Source organism: Meriones unguiculatus, chromosome 6 (assembly GCF_030254825.1).
Source record: "Meriones unguiculatus strain TT.TT164.6M chromosome 6, Bangor_MerUng_6.1, whole genome shotgun sequence".
Taxonomy (NCBI): Eukaryota; Metazoa; Chordata; class Mammalia; order Rodentia; family Muridae; genus Meriones; species Meriones unguiculatus.
This window is the reverse complement of record NC_083354.1, coordinates 127,969,283-127,993,560: the sequence shown is the minus strand read 5'-3', so window position 1 is coordinate 127,993,560 and position 24,278 is coordinate 127,969,283. Positions and strand designations below refer to the sequence as shown.

At 40.1% G+C, this 24,278-nt stretch overlaps 1 protein-coding gene across 2 annotated transcripts in view; it reads left to right on the top strand.

Moving 5' to 3' along the window:
- The window catches only part of Slc26a7 (solute carrier family 26 member 7), a 119,096-nt gene that overhangs the window by 5,561 nt on the left and 89,257 nt on the right, over window positions 1-24,278 (top strand). For both annotated transcript variants that reach the window (XM_060386017.1, XM_060386016.1), the window contains exons 3-4: window positions 13,761-13,871; window positions 19,580-19,752. In XM_060386017.1, the coding sequence (XP_060242000.1) occupies window positions 13,761-13,871; window positions 19,580-19,752 (284 nt within the window). The remainder of the gene's footprint in view (window positions 1-13,760; window positions 13,872-19,579; window positions 19,753-24,278) is intronic.

Sequence of the window (24,278 nt, the reverse complement as noted above, 5' to 3'; positions counted from 1 at the left end):
GTTCTTAAATTACATCTGTGGAACCTGCAGGCCTGGGAATTGGGCCAATATATTCCTATGTTGATCAAGTAAGTCTTCTTTAACCAATATGTTTTTGTTGCTTATCTTTAAAAAGGCAAGGAGGGATGCTACAGGCTTTGCTAGATTTCTTAAGGGTGAATTGCCTCTCACCAATATAAAAATAAACACCTATGTGTTCATTTTAAAGAACAGCAACAACAACAACAACAAAAATTTAATGTCATTATTTCATCACAATAAAATATTTTCTAGAAACTATTTGTAGGTAGAAATTAGTTTTAAAGTTTGGGAGCTTTGATGATTACTTGTCAGGAAAGAAGTACTCATTATAGTCAGTATTCATTCACTGATGCCCAGATAACCCGCTATTGGCTATATTTTGTTATTATATTAACAAATATATAGATGACATGTTATTACTGAGTGCCTCTTGTAGATGAACAAAGCTTTGTAGGGAATGCCATACAAAGTGAATAAAGTGTAATTAATAAAGAAAAAAAACTATAATCATGAAAGAGGACCTTCCTTAGGAGGCATTGAAAATGTGATAAGATTTGCAATAATTGTACTAAGTTGAGAACCAGGCAGAATGGCTTTGATAGTCTTTATAGTTCTGGCTTCCACTTTTGCTGGCAAGGGTCCACCCCTTATACTTGCAGTACCTGAACCTCCCCTTTGTTTAGGGGAAGAATACTTCTTCCATTTTTCAGTACATGGAAGTTAAGTGATATATTATTTCTGGATTAGGTGATAAAGTCCATTTTTATCAGAGGCCTGAGAGTCCCTAGAGTAATACTCTCTCCTTTTGGGGACAGTTGGAACTACATTGAGCCTAGTGATACTTAAAAAATGCTGATCTCTGAGTATCATCTCAAATAATTATATCCTGTTCTTCTAGAGATAGCACCAGGCCTAGGGACATTGCCCGTGCATTCTCTCTCTCTCTCTCTCTCTCCCTCTCTCCTTCTCTCTCTCCTCTCACTCTCCTCTATCTGTCCCTGTCTCTTTCTCTGTCTTTCCTTCTTACCACCTTTCTCTTTCCTGTTATTGACCCACGTACTGATCTGCAGTGTTCTGGGGCTCTGAGCCCTCTTACATTTGGCTTATATTAACATCAGATTACGTTTGGCTTATATTAACTATGTCTCAAGACTTGGTGATTGGCACATTTCCACACTTCTGGCCAATGTCTAATTCAGGAAAGAGAGCTGCTCTCTACACCAGGGCAGGCGTTTACAACACAGCAGACTACTCATTTATCATTTTTAAATGGTAAAGACAATAAAAACAACTATGTGGTTCAGCAAGTTACTGATTTAGCCCAGGAACTGCCACGTGTGTGGACCTCTTGAAGGGATGGTTCCCCTCATGCTGGGGCTGATGACAGTCAGGGTAATGCACATAGATGGCTTCCAAAGACTCTCACCCTGGAAGATGAAACCAACACAACAAAGGTCAGAACAGAGAGAAACAGTCTTGGAGACTTGTTGTCCTTTTATTTGCGTGCAGGCACTGTTTTGTTTGCTGGTCTGGTTTCTTCTGATTGTTAAAGACACATTTTAGTGCTGTCACAAGCTAAGTGTACTAGACAAATTGTTTTTAATCTTATTAAACAATGCAGGACAAATATTATTGCACTTTATGTTTTCATAAGGTAAGGACTTTGAAGCTCCAAACTTTGGGTTCTTTGTTGCCTTAAAATCTAGTATTGCAAAGACAGAGTCCAACATGAACTTGGCAGGATTCACTCTGTGCTAACATCTTTCCTTTATGCATGGTGTGTGGGTGTGTTATTGGGGATATGTGGGATCTGAGACTTTCCCTCAGTTGATTCTTCAGGCTGCCTTTTCCCATGATAACACGTGCCTGTGTTTTGCTGGATGAAGTCCAATGTGTTCGGCTGAAACCAGAGGAGAGTTCTGTTGGCGGAGGGACTACGTGTTCTCTGTACCATTGCTCTTTCCCCCACGGATCTCTTACAGATCATTGGAATATCGTTGGATGAGAGAAGGAGGGGATATATGATTTAATCCTGGCTGAGCCGCTGTGAATGAAAGTTTACCATTTAGCAGTTAGAATAGAGAAGAAAGGATTTCAGTGAGACTTAGTAGGCAGTAAAGGGACAAAACCATGCTTCAGAATGCATAACTAAGACTAACGAACTGAAAGTCATCTTTATTTTGTTTGGTGCCTTTTCTCCGAGCTCTGCCCTCTTCTATCAGAGTAGGTTCATCTCTTCCCTTGACCACGCCCACGTCATTGCACAGCTGTAGTCCTGAACTACCTCCCGGTTCTGAGTGCGGGAAAACAATGCCTGCCTCTCCTAACTTTTCTGACATCAGAGCTATCACCCCACCAGACACGACCCAGTTCGTACTCACCCCCAGCCTCAGTAGCTGCGTCCCACACTCCTCCCACGTAGCGGGAATGACTCATGTAGCCGTGAGGACTCTGATTTTCTCATTCTCTTATTTCTTCCACCTAAGTGCTGAAACACAGTCTGACATCAACACACTCAGTTGTTTATGGACATGGAACTTAGAGCTGTCGATGCTGGGGTGTGTACCCTACTAATTGATCTGTAGACCCGAACCGTCTTATCTTAACACCCACCTTTTTCTAAAGAAAAGGCACAGTGGTGTACTTTTCCCTGCCTCTATACTTGATCATGTTTTCTTTACTCTCTGTACATTCTGTTTTCATGAGTTGATCCATTCTTTTGGCTTCAGTTGTATCTTTTCTCTTAGTGCATTTGCAGCTCAATATTTTTTAATATAAGTTTTTATTTATTACAGTTTATTCATGTTGTATCCCAGATGTAGCCCTACCCTTGTCCCCTCCAAGTCCTGCTCTCCCCCCTTTCATAAGATTCCCTGCACTCTGCCCAAAGTTTGAATATGAGTCTCAGCATCTGCTTTTATACCTTGTTGGTAGTCTTTCAGAGGCCCTCTGTGGTAGGCTCCTGTCCTGTTGCCTGTTTTTTTTTTCCTCTTCCCATGTCTGTCCTGTTTGCCTTTCTGAGTAAGGATTGATGATCTTACCCAGGGTCCTCCTTCTTGCTTAGCTTCTTTAGGCTTACAGACTTTAGTATGTTTATCCTATGGCAATTTTATATTAAGATCTCAAGGGTATAGGAAGTTATAGCATAGAAACGTGATGTGACTTACTTACATAACCTTTTCACTAATGAGGAAAATTGACCTTTGATTAAACACTTGTCTGTGGAGAAAAGAATGTGTGTTTGTTGGAATTTGTTTTCACACAATCATAACTATTGACTATGTGTAAATTTACTCTGGGAGACCAACTTACAACGATAACTACAAGCCTGTTGCTAGTGTGAACCAGACAGCTGGCTGTGCTGTGGCTTGTGAGTAGTAAAGCTAACACCACCACAGACTAGTCGGCAGATGGAAGTAACTTTCACCATTATCCACACGACTTTAGTTTAAATTTTGTATGTTCAATTCTTGGAAGTAGCCACCATGACCTAATTTTTCTTTTCAATAGAACTACGCTAAAATATTTCTTACCAAGGTTCCTTATTCATTTTTATTAAAAATATTTGACAGAATATACAACCTTTTGCTATGTTCTTGGAAAGAAACAGAAAAGAATAAGACAATAATCTATCCCACAAGGGGCTTATTATTTTTTCTTTCCTCAGAAATGTGTACAGGAGTGTATGAGAATATGATCTTGTTATTACAATCTTGAAGATATCATTCTGCTGTTGGTTTGTAAGGGTGGGAACCTTTTCTTAATGAAGGTTGGTGGAGGATTGTTTTCAGCCAGTTTTTGCCTTGAATAGGTTATATAACCTAGGGACCCACCAAAGAATTCTGTTTGTACTCAGGAACATGAAGACCAGTACATTCTTGTCTGTATAATATAGTATCAAATGAGTGGTTGGTGGTAAAAATTGGACCAATAGAGGGAACAAAGTATCTATTAAAAAGCTACCAAGGCTTGATTCAGTGTAAGACATAGGGCATTAAAACATAGGTTCCTATTCATTACTCTTCCCCTAGAGGGACTCTCTAAACACTGTGTATACAAGAGGATTTAGAGGATGATGACCACTTAGCTAAGTTAGCAGGCAGAGAAGAGTGGTGGCTAAGCTGGAGAGGACAGACCTGGTCAAGCTGAGCTCTGAAGGTGCTGTGGGGCATGCAAGGCAAACACACGGAGCTTACTCTAAAGTGAGCTGTAGTTCTCTCACCATGCTCAACACATGATAAAGAGGAGGGAGAGAGAACAGACTCCCTCTAGGATGCAGATCACCTTCTTCTACCAGGAAAGGTATCATCTTCAGTCTGTTCAACTTGGCTTTCTGTGACCTGCAGCACTCCTCCTGAGAGGGGAAGGTAGCGGACACAAGGGATCTGAGAACTTCTGTCCTACCCCTGGGGCTGAGGTTCCTGTACTGTGCTGAGAAGACAAAATTGTAAATGAACGTTCCCAGAGAGAAGCCACCCCTTCAAGTGAACCCCTGCAAAGCCGATTAACTGATCAGAACTTCAGTGACTGTAGCCTGGAATGTTGCAGGTGCAAAGCCATATTACCTTGGGCCATCTTTAGACATCTTAAGAGCCATTTACTGTCTCCATCTGTACTTGGCCTAACTTCTTCCTGACCGTTAGGTAAATCGTTTGAAATGTAGAAACAGTGCGCTAGCTTGCCTTTGTAATGTAGGAACTTAGCAAGAGCACTGACTTCTACCAGCCAGCTGCTAAGAGTCTCATCTTGATAGCATCTGCGGTTCTCTGCTTTGCTGTGAGCCACCTCTCTGATGTCCCCACCACAGTGTTTGGAAAGTGTTGTGATTTATAGCTTTCTTTGTTCTGTGACAATAAAAAGGTCACAGAACTGTTAATACTTCAGGAGTATCCTAAATCTGTGCCCTGAGTCCACACTCCATCATCTTGGCTCCAGAATAAACTAACTCTTACCCTCTTTGAGGTGACAGTTGTTTTTTACATTGACAGAACTTTGACCTACGACAACTGTCAGGCTCAGGAATGCCACTTAAGACAAATCCCACCTCCTGGGAGTAGGAGTGTAAAGGTTATCAGCTGAGTGCCAGCTTCCAGCACCAAACAAAAAAGGTAAACCCTTTTCAGTGTAGGAGTGACTCAAGATCTGAACCTGGTCTAAGATTTGGTGACAAAGGGGTCCGAGTTACAGGTTAGACAGCTAGCGGCATTCACAGAAGTGATTCCATTCTCGAGAATGGAAGGCCTCAAGTGCTCGTGGGCAAGGCTTTCCTATGATGCCATCTTCCCTTAGATTGCACCATGCGGGCAACAAGCACCAGCCCAGAGGGGTGGCAGCATGCCATGGTCTAAGTGGGCAGTGGCTGCTTCGTCTTGCTCAGAGCGCTTTTTCTCTTGTTTGGTATTTCCTCATTTTTCAAAAGGGCTTTATGTTTGGTACAGAATACTTACCTACCTGAATCACACGAGCTAACTAATCCTCTCTGGGAGTAGCTAAATTACCTTTAGGAAATTAACCCCTTCTGAGGAAGAGGGCTGTGTGTAATCTGTCTTCGAAAAGAACACTGAAGTACGCTCGGCAAAGAAGGATCGTGTTACACACATGCTCTCATGTGTACTCTAGAATTCTTTCTAGGAAGGGTTTACTCCACCCTACAACACTGCAATTTTCAATACTGTTGCTATTCAGTTATGAGTGTGACAATACAGCATCCATTCTAGAAATACTAAAAAGTAGAAGTGTCATTTCTGGGGAGATAAGCCAGCTGGCCAAGTGCTTGCTGTGTGTGAGAACTTGAATTCAGATCTCCAGTACACATGTAAGCAGATAGAGCACATGCCTGTAATTGTAGCAATGATAAGGCAGAGACAAGAAGAACCCTACAGCTTGCTGACCAGACTGTGCTGCACAACCAGTGATCTCTAAGTGGAGTGAGAGACCTTGGGGAAAACACATGATCTCCACATGCACGTGCTCCCATGTACATGTATGTGCACACACATGGGCACAAGTTCATGAACCTGCCCCTAATACACACACAAGGTAGAACCGTCAAGGGGCAAGTTCTGTTATTTCTGTTAGTCGTTTCAAACAATCATTTGTTGAGTTATAGTTATTTGACAAAGCAGTCTTACCACTAACTTGCCTTCATGTTTTATTACTGTTAAAAGTGAATGCATTTGCCATTTCAACTTTAAGATGAAGTAATTTTTACTATGCTATGATGCATTATGTGTTGATGAATCCTCGGCTCTACAGCTGCAGACCCAGCAGATTCTAGGAGTGGTAGTAGCAGATGTTCATCAAAATTCTTATAAATCATCCCTCCAGCGCCAGGGTTATTATTTCTCTTTAAGCTTGCACACAGACACGAATTGGCCATGTTTATCTCTTCCGCAGAAACTGGACTATTTGGTATTCATTTGAAGCTGTGTTAGAAGCTTGGCCTTTCCTCTTGGATTAGGCTTCGCAGAATCAGAAGCAGTTCTTTTTCCCTTAACCATGGCCACGGTGCAGATGCTCCTCATTCTAATGTGATGTGCATCATGTGTCTTCCATCTGGCTTGAACCTGGTGGTACTGTCATAGTAGCTCTTTACCATGGTACCCAGGCATACTTCTTAAGGAATAAACTCTATTCTGAAAGTATAAAATATTCTATTGCTTAGACTCCAGCTTTCTCACACAAGTGCATTGCCTCTTGATTGGTCCTCTCTGGGGGAGGCTAATTGTTCTTCCCCTGCCTCAGTGAGGAAATGTCTAAATCACATTATACTTGTATTTCTGTGTTCAGTGTTTCCACTTTAAAATCTCCATTTTCTTCCAACTCCTTTTCTTGTTTTCTTGTATCTTTGTCAAATTTTCAATATAAGGTATTTTAATGAAAATTGAGTGAGAACATCATTTTTTTCCCAATCCAACTTCCTTCAGTAATACTTTTGGGTTTGGTGGCATTGCAATTATTGTAGTTTCATTGGCAGTTGGCTAGGGGTTTTGTCAAATGCACTGTTAGAGTTAAAACAAAACTTATGTAGAACTGGAAGGAAAACACTGTCAAGATACTGATTAATGTCTGTGGTTTAGACAGTAACAAATACATATGCTCTTGGTCAGGGATTTTCTTTTCAAGTCCTTTGTTTATTTTAATTTATTTAAAAATTGAAAAAGATTTATTGACTTTTTATCTATGTGCATGTATGGGTGTCGGCACAAGCTCGTGTGCACCACTTGCAGGCAGGCCTAAGGAGACCAGAGGGTGTCAGATTTTCTGAAGCTAGAGTTACAGCCCTTTGACAGTCACCTGCCGTGGGCGCCTGGAACTGAACCTGGGTCCCCTGCAAGGGCTGTGCATGCTCTGAACTGCTGAGCCACCCCCAGCCTCCTTTCTTCATCATCAGTTGGGTGTTTTATTTTTCCTGTGTGTATGCTGCATGGGCATGGTGTGTGTCCGTGTATGTGTGTGTGTGTGGGGGGGTGCACATACGAAGGTCACAGAGGGATGGTAGACATGCTGCTCTGTCATTCTCTACCTTACTTCCTCGACACAGGGAATGGCACTGAACCCGCAGCTATGCTGAAGCCTGGCAATCCCCAGAGACTGTCCTGATTCTCTACCCCCAGTCCCCAGCACTGAGGTTATGAGGACCTCACCAGGCTTTTCACATGGATTCTGGGGAGTGAACTCAGATGCTCATGTGTGCATGGCAAGTTCCCTCACCCACTGAGCAATGCCCCTAGCTCTAGTTTTGCTTTCTTGATATTGAGCTGAATTCCTTAAATATTTTGGACAATAAATCTTTATCCAATGTATATTTTGCAAATATTTTTTCTTTCCCACAAGTTATGTCCTTGGCTGTGCAAAACTTTGATACAGTCTCTTTTCTCTCCTTTTGAGCCTATTCTTTGGGATCCTGTACAAAATATTTAATGTCTAGCGTGTCATACAAAGCTTATCTGCTGTGTTCCATTCTGGTAGGTTTATAGTTTCAAGCCTCAGATTTGAAGTAACTAATAATATATTGTAATTTTATCTTTCTATTAAGTGTCTCAAAATTAATAAAATTTAGGACCCATGAAACTTGGATCTGCTCAAGGTCATTTTATCTTAGAGGTAATTAAAAAATAAAATCAGCTCTTCTTGGTCTAGGCCCCTTTAACACTAAGTCTTTCTCTACAATTTTCTTTTTTATTTTTTAATATTAATCACAGGTTATTTACTTTGTATCCCAGCCTTAGCCCCCTCACTCATTCCCTCCCAATCCCACCCTCCTTCCCTCATCTCCTCCCTGTCCCTTTCCAAGTCCACTGCTAGGGGAGGTCCTCCTCCCCTTCCATCTGATCCTAGCTTATCAGGTATCTTTAGTACTGGCTGCAATGTCCTCCTCTGTGGCCTAGCAAGGCTGTTTCTCCCTCGTGGGGAGGGGGTGAGGCAAAGGAGCCAGTCCTTGAGTTCATGTCAGAAATAGTTCCTGTTCCCTTTACTAGGGAAACACACTTGGATACTGAGCTACCATGGGCTACATCCAAACAGAGGTTCTAGGTTATATCCATACATGGTCCTTTTTTGGAGAAACAGTCTCATAGAGGACTGATATATTTTGTCCTTGGGGAGCTCCTGTCCTCTCCCGGTCATACTAACTCCCCCTTTTATCATATGATTCCCTCACACTTCCTGATTGTTCCCTGTGTTTGGTTTTTCCTTCTGTTTCTCCCGGTTCCTGTTTCCTGTATGCCCTGGAAGTGTTGGTTCTTGGGTTGTGACAGCCTATTATCAGGCTCAGAGGACTTTTCCTCCCCTTCAGGAAAATGCTTCTATGGATTTACCACAAACCTGTGTATGTGGCTTTCCTTCCAGGCCCTCTGTTGCTGTTGTTTTTTCTCTCTGCACCTGACAATTCCTCACTCTTCCATGTTAGATTTTAATCAGATTTTCTGCCTTCAGCTTATTTATCTCTCTTTTCTTCAGGTGGCTTCCAGGGCTTGAACTGCGTTCTTGTTAATTTGTCTTTTTGTTTTTATTTAGTTATTTATCTTTTGTGGCTCCGGCATTCTCTGCTCACATCCAGCTGATAGGTCGCCTTCTATTATGTGACATATGTTAGGATGAAATTATTCTGTACCTTAACCACAAGCCATGGAGATGATTTGTTTTCAGATGTGTTTGTGACACGGTCCTACCTGCAATGCTGACCCTTTCTCCTCTGCCTCCACCTGCATGCTGGTGAGAGTTTTCTAACTTTCCTTTCTCCCGGGCTTCAGTGTCTACCACATGACCTCTAGAGCAATCTCTGAGAAAGCCAAAAGCAAGCATCCCTTTGGAGAAAAAGAGTCTCCTAATAACTTTCATAAAAATTAGGGTAAGATAATTTTTTAGTCTTCATTAAAAATGCTTAAATAGTATAGGGTTTATAAACTCATAATACAAGATAAAGATCTCACCTAGTCTCCTTGTATCGTCACATAAAATTACCATGCTAATCATGGAATCCTGAAACTTGTTTGCATGTGTCACAAAACATCGCAGATTCTGCCTCTAGATTAATGGAAATAGTTTCAACTCAAGCATATGAGCAACTATAAATTATTCCATAGCACAATGATACCAAAAAAAAATAAGCAGTCATCTTTGTAGTGGTGCATATTTAGCTAATTGTTGTTTAATCATTCCCCAGATTATTTTAACACATAGTGTTATGTGTTGGCCCCCAGGTCTCTATGAAGTTGGATGTGCATATGGCGGTTTTACTTACCTATTTATTGTCATTTTCCTGCCACTGTGGGCAATATTCCTCTTCCACTTTCAGCCTCTGGTTGCTGTAAGCCAGTGTTATCTGCCATGAGGGCAAAGAAGTGAAGCCGCCTGGCTAGTTAGAGACTGTGCCTTTCTAGATACAATGATAACAAAAATTTGCCTCTAAAATGGGAAGCATACCTTTAAAAAAGCATCTATTGTGTTTTAACATTAAAAATGTGTATGTCTTGTTATTTTTAACATCTCTTTGAAATTCTCATTGCATTTTTCTATCATTAAAAAATTTAGATTATAATATATTACATCATTTATCTTATGCCTTCCCTTTTATCACTTTCAGTGAGACAGTGCAATGGGTAGAGGTCCTCGCCTCCAAGCCTGGTGATGACTTTTGTCCTCTTACCTCCGTTTTTTTGCCTTGGCATCTACCCCCTCCCCCACTTTACATAGATAGAATAAAAAATGTAAAGTTATAAATTGAGTAAAAATTTATACTTATACCTCTTTATTCTCTTTCTTCCAACTTCTCACGTATCTGAGTTCATCATTTTCATCTGTGTGTAGTCAGGTCTCACCTGTGTTCATTTGATCTTCTTGCTTTAGCTACTTCTCTCAAGTTAGTCTGAGGCACGATTTGGGTGGCTGCTAAGATCTCAAGGAGGAACAAACAAGAAGCCATGGAAGGAACAGTAGATTCTTCGCTGGCCATGTCTAGGCTGTAGAGGTCCTAGCAGCCCTTTTCAGGCCTGAGTAGACAGTTCCTCCTGTGGGTGCTCTGTGTCTGCTGAAGTTCCTGTCCAGGTCTGTCTATGAGATTGAACAGGCCATCTGGACAACAGTCGTAGTCAGTCCCTGAGATAGCCACTCTTTCAGGAATCCCCCATTTTTGTTAATCAAACCCTTCTCTTTCTCTTCAAGCAGTAGCTTTACTAACTATAAATGAGAGGCACGTTCTTTTCTCCATCCTCTGGCTGAGTCTCATGGGGCATCAAAGGGAGTGAAGTTGGCTACCTAAAGGACATATCTATGGAGTAAAAATGCAACCTCCTGGCTTGGATATCTTTTATCGCTCTAGTCTGCTCTGAGGAAGTTGGAGGGCAAGGAGCTCCTGAAGGTTCAAATTGCTGTCCTCCAAAATCACAGATGTGTTTGTAACACTTGTCCTTACACCTAAGACACTGTGGTATCTGAAGTACCACTTTCTACCTCATATGATCATAATAAAGAGCTTTCTATCCCAGGAACCAAAGAAATTAATTGCTAGAATTCTGTTTTGAACATTTTCCATCTGTGTAGAATGATCTCAACCTCGCTCCTCACACTTTGCCCATTATATTATTTATTATTCAATAATCAGTGTAGGCATTTTCCATTTTTGTGAACCAACCATTTGTTACAAATTTTAATGTTTAGTTATCTAATAAAGGATATGGTATTTATGTTACTATGAACTACATATGCGAGGTTAAAATGTCAGTTAGGAATTTCTCACTGTGCGCTATGGAAACAGTATTGTATTTCTAATTGTAGCACAATTAAGAAGGAATTTAAGGGCACTTAAGCGATAGCTCATCCAGCACTTGGCAGGCAGACAGGTGGAACTCTGAAATCAAGGCCAGCTTGGTTTACATACTGAGTATCACAATAGCCAGGGAGAGATCCTGTCTCAAAACAGACAGACAGACAAACAAAAAGGAGACAGGTCAGTCAGCAAATACTTCTGTTCAAGCCTGAAGTCCTGAGTTCAATCCCTAGCACCCATGTCTTAGTGTGGGCTTATAATACCAGAATTGGAATAGGAGTGACGAATCAGTAATTTCCAGGTCCCAGTGTGAAACACTCTCAAAAACTAAAGTCCAAAGATTCAAGGCAGCACTGACATCCATTTCTGACATCCAAATGCACACATGCTTACACACAAAACAAACTCTCACTCACCCACACCTAACAAAAGACAATAAATATGAAAGATAATTAATCACTGTGCAAATAAAAACACCCCAAGACTGGTCCCAAAAGTGAAATGAACCACGTAGCTTTGGTGGCTCCAAATCCTTATTCTTACTGCATCAACGTTAAGAGGGTCCAGATGTTTCCCGTCATTCCCCAATTAGAGCTGGTACAAAATGTGAAAGGAGAGCAGAAGAAGGTTTGGAAAAAAGAGAAGGTAGAAAGAAAATAAACAGGGACAGGCAGAGGGAAAGAAAACTTTCACAGTACCTCCCTATTTCATGGGATAATTGTGCCTTCTTCCTAACTGCTGAGGAAAGATGCTCAGGCACACCTCTCCTCACATTTCAGGTCTTTATAGCTTCATTAACCTGGAGTGTGGGATGTACAGGGTGGAGTCTGTGCCCTTTCTTCCTAGTGTCCCGTTGCTGTATTTTCTACAGCTTCCACATTCTGTTTATTTACAGATTTGAGCTTTTATCCATCGGAATGAGAATATGTATCTATCTATCTGCCTGTCTGTATATCATGAGAGTATGTCTGCATGTATGTATGTATGTGTGTGTGTATGTATGTATGTATGTACTATCTGCTATCTATCGTCTCAGTGAAATGCTGTATTAAAGTCGCTTACGCTGAAAGTGCTAACAGGATGAGTTCTGAATTAATTAAACACATTTCTTATGACAAGTTTTTAAGTCAATCTGCCACCACCCAAACTTCAGTTTTTTTTTTTTTTTTTAATAAGGAAAAAAAATAAGCTTTTGCCACTGGCTAATTTTTAGTTATATAAATTTTCTTTATTGAAAGAATCTTGTTTGACTAGTGATCGGATTTATCAAGTGATATAACTTGTTAAGTTAAAGTTCAAACCTTTGACTTTAAAATAAAACAATCCCAAATCCCTTAGGTTTCCAGGCTGCATATTTCTAACTTATATACGCCCTCAGGGTTTTCTATGAGCGTCTCTCAGTGTTCCTGATGGGCCGCTCTTTTCTTTCTTAGGCACTAGAGATTGGAAAGATGGACAAGTCAATGAAACAGCGTTTCCTGTGTGGACCCTCAGTTCCTCAACACTTTACGATATGGCTCTAGAATACACTGTTCCACGTGCTGTGGATTCACTTTGGCTTACATTTCTTTTACCTTACACATGCTGAGTCCTGAGCACACAGTTCTAATTATGGCGTCACGTGTGTTAGAGATGGAATGAGGTTTCCTCTCTCCTATCTAAGTACTGTTTACACAGACATTCCAAGGACTATCTTTTACATTTAACCCCATAACCTCTGTGTGCTTTTGCAAAACACAAGGTTTAAATGAACTTACAAAGACACATGAGTTAATGGATTAGAAATATGAAGGTTTTGATATTTAACATCTATCAGGGACAAGTATTTTAACTTTGCTCAGAAATGACTTGCATTTTTATGTCCCTCTAGACAGAGACATTGTGTTTCTTTCACAGGCTGCCACACCAAAGTAGCACAAATGTCTGGGAAAGCATCTCAAAACTACCTTATAGTTTTGGAGTGTAAAAGTCCCAAATGTAGGTGTCAATAGGGCTGAATCCTAGGAGTTGCAAAGAAGACAACATTCCAAACTTCTTCTCTTATTTCTGTTGTTTTGCCAGTCCTTAGTTTGTTTGTTTGTTTGTTTGTTTGTTTGTGGTAAAATGAAACAACAGCCCAATCTCTACTTTTGTCTTCATCTGATGTTTGGATGAACTCTCCTCTCTCCTCACAAAATGTTCTCTAAAATAATACCATTCTGATTGAGTGAGTCTCTATCCATATTACAATAAAGCTTTATTTAAAGTGTCTGTAATGATCCTATTCTCAATATGTATTCCACATTCTGAGGTGTCGATGGTTAAGACTTATATGAGGGACACAGTTCAACCCATGGTAACTATAAGTTGTGATAAGGAGTGTTGTGACAGGATTGGCAGTCTGGGGATGGTGCAGTCTGTTGGGAGTATCCGTTGTGTACTGTATCTTGGGTATACGAGATGGTCCTAACTGCTCTGGACTTCTTCACAGGACTGTCCTTCGCTATTCTTTCATCTGTACACCCAGTTTTTGGTTTATATGGATCTCTGTTTCCAGCGATCATTTATGCCGTATTTGGAATGGGACGCCATGTTGCCACAGGTAATAATTACTGTCTATGCTTAAGTTTTTCTTACAACTAATGAAAGGGACTCAGGGTGGTCATTAGCTCCTGCTTACCCTTTTAAAGCCTCACTCCTGGTATGGAGGGAGTGTGAGGTATGTCTATTTGTCAGATACACCCCATGATTTATTGCCGTATTGCTGTGCCATAAAGGAAACTGAAAATAAGAAGCATTGCCAAACTGACAATGGAATAAGAATGTAAACATTGGCAAGAATGCAAACACCATAAAGTTTAGTTGCTCAAATATTGAAAACCAGTTTGATTGTATTTCTCTGACTCTTTTACTAAGTGATCTAAGTTTCCTCTAGTTGGATTCTCCTGGACCTTTAAATGGGTGTCTCTCTCCCTACTTCGCTGTGATCTCTAAAAAACACAAAAGCAATGGTAAGGGTGAGCAGTCGGTTCTTCTGATGTTGGAATGAGCCGCACTTCTGTGCACGCCACACCCAAGTGCATGGCTCTTTGTTATTCGCCCCCTGTACGGCCCAGGCAGAGCTTTAAAACTGTCACTTTTTAGATAATAAGACGACCCGTCACTCATGTCTTACAATAGTGAGAGCTACACAATGAGTAAATAGTGTTTAATACTTGCATGTATTAATGTGGACATCTGAGGTTACTTACAAAATGTTGCCTGAATCTTAAATATTCAGCCAGTAACAATGTATAGTTCAGTGGAAATATCTGCAGACATTGCTGTGCATTTCGTGTTGAGGTCTGTCTTCCGCGGTGAGTTCATGTTGTTTATCGTATTACTTTCCTACTGTCATCACAAATTATCATGAGATAAGTGGCTTGAAACAAAAGGAGTTTCTATTGTTCTGGAGGTCCGTGTGTGAATGAGTCTTCTAGGCCTAAAATAAGCAGTCGGCGAGGCTGCGTTCCTTTCTTCATGCTTTATCTAACAGCTCATTTTCTTGACTTTTCTATCTTCTAGCTGGGCTCCTGGCCTTTTGACAGTTTTCAAGGCCACTGGTGGTACCCTGAGATCTCTCTCTGACTCCCTGCTTTTGCCTTCATCTTTTGTATTTACATGATGGTGTGATTTCACTGTCTATAGCCAGAAAATCCAGGATAATTATATTTTAAGACCAGTTGATTATTGAACTGAATTTCACCTGCTACATTTACAATTTCTTTCCATGGAACATACATATTTATAGATTCTGAAGAATAGCTGTAGAAAATTTGAGAAGTCATATTTTTGCTTATCGTATACAGTTACACACACATATATGTTTTTCCATAAGCCAATTTTGTACCTGTAAAAGTTTGGTTTTCATATCACTAAACTTTGTTATGAGAGAGAGGTCAAAAGTTAGCAGTCCCTTATAGACTTGCTGCATAATGAGTGCTCTATGAAGCAGCATTCTGAGGGGGCTTGGTAGCAATGAACATGCTGCCTCAGACACTATGAAGACACGCCGAATTAAAATTGTCATGTTCACAGGAGGTCTTATGCACATGCATATACCACCCTCCGATTCTTGCCAGAGTGACATATTTCAGTCAACAAAAATTGTCATAGACAACATGGTTCATAATAGGATATTTCACTTGGCATCATAGTTGACGGAGTATGGGTAAATACACTCTGATATGCCTACAACAGTGAAACTAGCCACAATGGAGTCTCAAAAATGTATCTCTACTCTTCTGAGGCATTCAACAATATAAGAAAATGTGTATTTCAGTACATATGTGTGCACATGTGGCCATGTACATCTATGTGTCTGCTTGTATATACGTATATGTTTCAGAACAATGTGTATACTATTTATTAGGAGTTTGTTGAGAGAGTTACATGTTCTTGTCTTAACACAACCCTTTAATGTGAACCTTAATTTGTATTATATATATACTTCAAGTGAGCAAGGAAAAAAACTTACAAAGTTTCTTATGACAGCACAGATTAAAGTCACAGACATACAATTTACACATCAGATGTAGTCAGGTCTGAAACCCAAACTACTTTCTTCTTCCCGACAACAAAATGTTTTAGAAAAACTCATTGAATGAGTTTTCTTCCAAATAGATGCAACAGGAGAAAAGCACAAAATGAATCGAAAATTTTCTTCAATATTTACTTATCATTTAAGACATGTTATCACTAACGGTCCCCTGGAATGTGGGAATTACAGATGTGAACTACTGTACATGGCCAAAAATTCCTAAAGCTTACTGCTTTTTCATTGTTCTGCCTTCTAATTTGGCCACAGAACATTTAAGTATGTCTATAGCAAGAAAGAGTGAAGCGTTTTGGAAGTGACTCCACAGACATTCCTTGTGTTTGACACAAGATAAGAGAAAAAGGCAAAACAAAATTTCCCAAGAGAAAAAGGCAAAAAAGATTCCCAATAGACCATGATTACTTCTAGAAGCCAACGTCATGCGTGGTAGTTCACACGCTTGGGAGGCTGCAGCAGGAATTCTACAAAATGCCACAGATTCAAGCCCTGCCTGAGCTACACAACAATTTAGGTTAGTTTGCATCTCAGAGTAAATTGCTGTCTAAATCCAAAAACTTTAAAAATTGCATAATCTGATAATACTGAAATGTATATACACACAAACCACTGCACTTCATCGTTAATTTTTGCAGATTTTTTCCTGGTTGCACAGTTTCAAATGCATAAGTTAGCATTTGTGTGAGATTCTGTAACTATAAAATGTTAATCACTTATTAACAGCTTACAGATATATCAAAATACACATTTTTGCAAACTACACAGTCATTCTACTGTACAGTAAAGATGAGCAGTATTTTATTTGTAAATTTATACTTCTCAGAACCTGCTGGACCTTCTTATTTTGATTGAAAGCTAATATTAAAAATCATTAACATCAGTAACAAATAGGTGACATTTTCCCTCCTGATATCAGTGATGGGAGTCACAGAAATGACTTTCATGATCTTCCTGTGATCCTAATGATAAGGGGCCATTGAATCTCTAAAGATGACCACAAATATTTAATGTACGATTCATGCTTCTCTTTTATTTGATCGTATTTCAGTGTATCTGGAAGATTTATGCACCCTGAAACTTTATTAAGAAGCTAATGTACTTTTGTGAAAGAAAAGCAGCTTACCAGTTAGGTGTTCAACGTACTTCTGTCTGATTAAACACAGTAAGACATTATACTAAAATCACTTTAAAAACTAAATTTGTTTTTTGACATTTTCATCCATGTAAACCATGTATTCTGATTACTCCTTGCCTTTCCATTCTTCGTTGTCTCCTTTCCTTTATTAACACATTCTCTTTTCAAATGCTTTTTTCTTGGTCATGTTTTTGTTTAGCAGCCTGGAATTCTCCATTAGAGCTTAGAGGGTTCACGAATGGATGTTCAAATAATGTCAATGACTCCTCAGTTTCCATAGTTGATCAATGGCCACAATGGAAGTAGGAGGGCTTCGAAGAATCTTGGGCCCCTTCCTTCCAACCGTGGTTGGCTATTAACAGGCTCATTCCTGTGTGGACTCAGTGGAAAAAGTGCACCTGCGTTGAGTTCTCATATCTTTTGAAGGCACTTACTTCCTGCAGCTGTGTACAGTTGTTACATGTGCTAGTTCATTTAGCTATTTGAACTTTTACGATTAAACTATAATTCCTTAAAATATATTATAAAATAAAATTGCATAAAATATAATTATGGCTCATAGAAATCATGGAAAAGAATTAGCTGATTTATTTGTTGGACTAGAAAAGAGAAAAATAAATTTGGTTATGAACCTGATAAAAACCGAATTGTTTAAGGCAATAAATATGTGACAATATGCCTTAATGTCTCCAACCTTTCGATGTGCCTTAATTTAGTTCTTAATTTAGTCTTTATTCATCTTCAAAATTAGAAAATTCTTTGAAATGGCAAAGACTATTCATAAATTTAGAGAAAATTAGAAACAATTCCACAGGATGCCGTTTAAAAAAATACACATAAGTGTTTAGATACAGAGGGCCATGCAGCTGACGGAGGCTCATCTCCCTCCCCCAGCCAAGACTTTCAGATGTCCCCTCCTGTCCTGTTCATTTTCTTCCTATCTTCTAAACCTTAGGAAATAGAATCCTAAACTGAAAAATTAATGCATTTAAAAAAATCTGCAGTTATCTGTTATGCAGCTTTGGTAGAAAGCACTTTTGCTCTGTGCTTTGGAGAGTTTAAAGGCCTCAAGTTGTGGCTTTTCCACTAACTATTTGATTTGATATCAGGTCTCTGTGCTGTGAATTGTGCCTTACTTGATGAATGCTCTTTACTTCGCATTACCTGTCTGAGTTCTGGTCGTGTCTCCAATCATTAGTTACGTTCTTAATTTGGTCCTGTATGATGAGTACACTTTTTACACCTATTGATTTATTAAGAATATCTAGCTCACCGAGAGACTAATACTTAATTTCTTGCATGTATTTGTATACCATCAAATCTCAGAGAACAGAGCAAAGCACAATGGAACAACATTAATCTCACTAAGACTTACCTAGTGGTTAACATTTATTGGGTGCTAATGACATGCCATAAAATAATTTATACGGCATTTAAGCCCTTTAAAAATGTCAAAGGATGAAGAATATGCTCTTTTTATAGAGAAGGAGATTGAGGAAGAGTTATGGGATGTAAGGCTATGTCTGTCAGAATCCATATCCCTACCTCTTCCTAAATGCACAGTGATACCACACTTCTTCAAACCCTCTAATCTAGTAGGAAGAGAAGTCTGTGTATTAGGTTTCCACCGAGAGCAGGTTCTGCTGTCCTCCTCGTGTCTGTGGTAGGTTGCCTATTTCCCATAGAGTTCCTTTCTCCAAATGTTTACATATAAACTGGAACAAGGTAAGATCCTTGCGTGATAAAGTGAGGGATGCTTGTAAGACATAGCACGTGCTTCTTTAATTTGGGTTTGCTGACAATTCCTGTGGGAATCCGCATTTCCCATTCATGCTGCTGCATTCTCAGGCAAGCTATGCCAAGAAGAAAGGCATCCGAGCTCTTGTCCAGGAAGAGGGGAGCATACTGAATAAAGACCCACTTTTATACCAGGCTATGAATATTCACAGGAAATAGCCATTGAAACCTGTCTAACAGCAGTAGACAAAATGGTGGGTTTAATAATTTGGGGGCCATGCATTTTGTCTATGAAAATAAAGTCTACTCGGTTATGAAATCATAGATAGAAAGTATATTGCCTGGTAGGAATAACTGGATAGACAGTTGTGAGTACGGAATTTGAGACACATCTTGGAAGATGAGAGATTGTTTTGGTAGATTGGCTCTTCCAACAACTACCAATAACTTTAAGCTTTTCTCCTTTTATTCTCCCCAAAGTCTAAAGTATGGGTATTTGTATCGTTTAGTGGATAAAATACTTTGGTCCAGAGTGGTGTAGTTCAGGAGGCTTTGTTGGTACGTGGAAAGGTTGGACTGAAATCGAGGCAACAATCCTGTGCCGTGGATACTCTTCATGCAATTAGGAAGATGCGTGGCTCACAAAGACATGTTGGCTCAGAGGGCATTGCGGCATGTCAGATGTACCTCTTTCTTTCACGGAATGGGGTGAGAGCCAGAGAAATGGGGGTACACCAGAGTCGAATGGGTTTCTAATAGCTCTTGTTGGCTTTTCAGTATTCATGGTAGCCAATAACTTTTAAATGCTTGTATGGAAGTTTTCTAACACCATTCTCATTTTTAGGCACTTTTGCCTTGACATCCTTGATATCAGCCAACGCTGTCGAGCGGCTTGTTCCTCAAAGCAGCAGGAACCTCACCACAGAGAGCAACTCAAGTGTGCTGGGCTTGTCCGACTTTGAGCTACAGAGAATCGGGGTTGCAGCGGCAGTTTCGTTCTTGGGAGGAGTGATTCAGGTAAGGAGCCCCAAGGCTGGACAGGACAGGACAGAAGAGAGAGGAGCAGAGGGAGAGCAGTCAGTATTGCATTTGTGTCCTTAACCATGGGTTTCTCTCCAGATGGATAAAGGGCAGATGGCTTTTAGCATTATGGAAATGTGCAATAAATCTGTAAATGATGCTTAGATGAATGAAGTAGAATCACCAAAGGGAAGACTCGGGGAAACACTTAGTAAAATTAAATCTTTAAAAGGTATTTTTTGAGTGGGGGCACAAACATGAAGTTGGGTGGGTAGGAAGGACTTGGGAGGAGTTGGAAGAATGGAAAGGATATGATAAAATATATTGCATGAAAAATTTAAAGATTGAGATCAGAAATTCAAAATAAATAAAGTAGAATTTTAATAATTTTAAAGAGTTTTTTTATGGCCTAGAGAAATGATGTAGGGGCTAAAAATGCTTGCTTGTTCTTCTAAGGACATAGCACTCGTGTAGAGGATGAAAACTGCCCATCTGGATTCAGGGATCCAACTCCTTCTTCTGACCTCTGTGGTCACCACACACACACACACACACACACACACACACACACGTAGGCAAAATACTCATACACAGAAAATTAAAAACAAATCTTTTTAAAAAGTATTTTACAAATAGAATGGGCTTCCTAGTACTGCCGAGAGGCCAGGCTGTGTCAATAACTTGACCAGAGTATCATTGGAAGGGGGTTTGGAGGGAAATTTCTATGATAGGAAGATACAGCGAGCTTTCTTGAACCCTTCTCTGCGTAAGCTCTTTCTGATTGTTGTATACATGGGCAGTAGGTGGTAGCCTGAGCCGCGACTTCCTGGTCTGAAGTCTCTGGACTCGGATCTGTACCCCTCTTTGACTTTTTTATGACTCTGAATGTCCATTACTGCCACATTAGCTATTGTCAAGTTTTCCTCAGAATATCAATATTTGATCCTTGCTGTTTTTATTGAAGTGATCAGACCTAAGTCACACAGAAATGACTTTAAGATGAACCTTCGGGGACTGACAACATGCCTGGTTAAAACAGCTTACAGGAGAAAAGACACAGTTGTACTCACAGTTTCGAGAACGTCAGTCCTCCATCACTAACCTTTATCTCTGGGCCAGTGATGACACGGAACACTGTGGAAGAAAAAGGTGGCTCACTGTGGGACAGACAGAAAACAGAGAGAAGGTGAATGGATTCGGACCCTGGGGGTCTCTAAAGCACACATCCTCGACCGCAGACCACCTCCTAGTCTCTACCATGTTCCAGTCACGCCCTCACACGACGAATCTATCCCTGTGTTGGGTCAGAGCCACAGCGATTTAGTCAGACCCCTGAATATTGCTTTGGGGAACAAATTTTCAGCACATCCGTTTTGGAGGAACATATCACGATCAAACCATAATATATAGAAAGGCACAAAATACCAGACACAAAATTCCCTGCGAAGTGATCATTTTTGCTTGCTCATTTCTTAGAAACTAAGTTATGTATACAATGTTTTCTGGATGTTTATGTTCTGGGCTGATAGAGTCTATTTTGAAATGTTACCTTATTATTTCCAAGATCAAATATGAACAGCAAAAAAGGGAGACTGGTTGATGATTATGTGAATAAATGTAAAGAAAAACAGTGTGATCTACAAAAAAAGAAAAAAAAAAAAAAAAGAAAATCCTTAGAGCCTTTTTCCTTCTGGTTGTATGAGAAGGGTGAAAAATCAGGGTATAAGATGTGAACTGCTTCTTGCTTATTTCACTTTACAGATTTTACTATGATTAGGGAGGCAGCGTTACCAGGCCACAGAGGAAGACTATGAAAGACAGTCTTGATGAGACCTGATAGGCTAGGGTCAGATGGAAGGGGAGGAGGACCTCTCCTATCAGTGGACTGGGGAAGAGTCATGGGAGGGGATGAGAAAGGGAAGGAGGGTGAGATTGGGAGGGGATGAAATGGGGGAGGTATAGCTGGGATACAAAGTGAATAAATTGTAATAAATAAAAAATATATTAAAAAATAAAAAAGCTGAAATCTGCATAGTTACAAAAAAAAAAAAAAAAGAAACAGTGTTGCCATGATGACAGAGCAAAGTGGTAGGTCTGTCAGACTGCCTTCAGAACAGTCTTTCAGGCAGCAGAGCCTGGCTGTATTACCCCGTGCCCTTCACCATGTGTTTTCAAACATGGATGGTGGCTTGCTGATCTTGGCTTCCACAGTCCGTAGAAGGAAAATTCCTGACGTGCTCTGTCTCAGACAAAAATCAGCTGTGTGAACTGGTGATTGAAGTCCAGATATATTGGCTTGGGTTTAATATAGATTCCTCTTAATTTTTGTTCATTTAAAACTAAAATCTCTGTATTAAAGTGGTTAAAAAAAAGAGCACAATGCTTCCTCTTGCTCCAGTATTTCCATTTCTCTTTCTCTTACCCTAGGTAGCACAGAACAGAGGGTTATAGGTGTACATTATTTTCAAAATATATCATTGTTAATAAGACTGGTAACTGTCTTCCTAGTCTCATTTTAACCATTTTATATGAGTCTCAAATGATTTCCAGGTATTTTATTATCATTTACATTGTTTGGATTAAGAATTTACACAGGAGTTCTGGGTTATCTTGATTTGCCTGCTCTTTGATCACCTCCACCTGAGTGGGGAGCAGCCTTACCAGGCCAGAGGAAGACAATGCAGCCACTCCTGATGAGACCTGATAGACTAGGATTGAGGGAAGGAGAGGAAGACCTCCCCTATCAGTGGACTTGGGAAGGGACATGGGTAGAGAAGAGGGAGGGTGGTGCTTGGTATTGGCATAGAAACAGAAAAGTGAATCAATGGAACCGAATAGAAGACCCAGAAATAAACCCACACACCTTGAATACTTGATTTTTGAAAAAGAAGCCAAAACCATTCAAGGGAAAAAAGACAGCATCTTCAACAAATGGTGCTGGTCCAACTGGATGTCTACATGAAAAAAAAAAATGAAACTAGATCCATATTTATCACCCTGCACAAAACTAAAGTCCAAATGGATCAAAGACCTTAATATAAAACCAAATACTCTAAATCAGTTAGAAGAAAAAGTGGGGAACAGCTTAGAACTCATTGGCATAGGAGACAACTTCCTGAATAGAACACCATCAGCACAAGCCCTAAGAGCAACAATCAATAAATGGGACCTCATGAAACTGAAACGCTTCTGTAAAGCAAAAGACACTGTCGTTAGAACAAAACGACAGCCTATAGATTGGGAAAGGATCTTCACCAACTCAACATCTGACAGAGGGCTGATATCTGGAATACATAAAGAACTAAAGAAGTTAAAAGGCAATAATGCAAGTAACCCAATTAAAAAAATGGGGTATGGAGCTAAACAGAGAATTCTCTGTAGAAGAATATAGAATGGCAGAGAAACACATAAGGAGATGTTCAACATCCCTAGCCATCAGAGAGATGCAAATCAAAACAACCCTGAGATTTCACCTTACACCCACCAGAATGGCTAAGATTAAAAACTCAAGAGATAACGCATGCTGGAGAGGATGTGGAGAAAGGGGAACCCTCCTCCATTGCTTGGGAATGTCAACTGGTACAATGGCTATGGAAATCAATCTGGCGCTTTCTCAGACAATTAGGAATAGTGCTATCTCAAGATCCAGCTATACTACTCCGAGGCATATATCCAAAATAGGCTCAACTACACAACAAGGACATTTGCTCAACCATGTTTGTAGCAGCCTTATTCGTAATAGCCAGAACCTGGAAACAACCCAGATGTCCATCAACAGAGGAATGGATACAGAAATTGTGGTACTTTTACAGAATGGAATACTAGTCAGCAATTAAAAACAAGGAAATCATGAATTTTGCAGGCAAATGGTGGAATCTAGAAAAAATCACCCTGAGTGAGGTATCCCAGAAGCAGAAAGACACACATGGTATATACTCACTTATATAGCCCTATAAGATAGGATAAACATACTAAAATATGTACAACTAAAGAAGATAAACAAGAAAGAGATCCAGGGGTAACATGATCAATCCTCATCTAGAAAGACAAAGGGGATGGACATTGGAAATAGGAGAAAACAAGTAACAGGACAGTAGCCTACCACAGAAGGCACCTGAAAGACTCTACCTAGCAATGTATCAAAGCAAATGTACACAAGCCTTCGGCAGTGTGTAGGTAATCATATGAAGGAAGGAGAAATTAGTATATCCTAGAGGGGACAGGGAGCACCATAAGGTCCAAATATATCTGAGCACAGGGGTCTTCTATGAGACTGTTTATCCAACCAAGGACCATGCAGGCATATAACCTACAACCCCTGCTCAGACGTGGCCATGGTAGCTCAGTATCCAAGTGGGTTCCTAGTAAGGCGGACAGGAACTGTTTCTGACATGAACTCATGAGCTTCCCCTCCCCCCTGAGGGAGGAGCAGCCTTGCTAGGCCACGGATAAGGACATTGCAACCATCCTGAAGATACCTGATAAGCTAGGGCCAGACGGAAGGAGAGGAGGACACCCCCTCT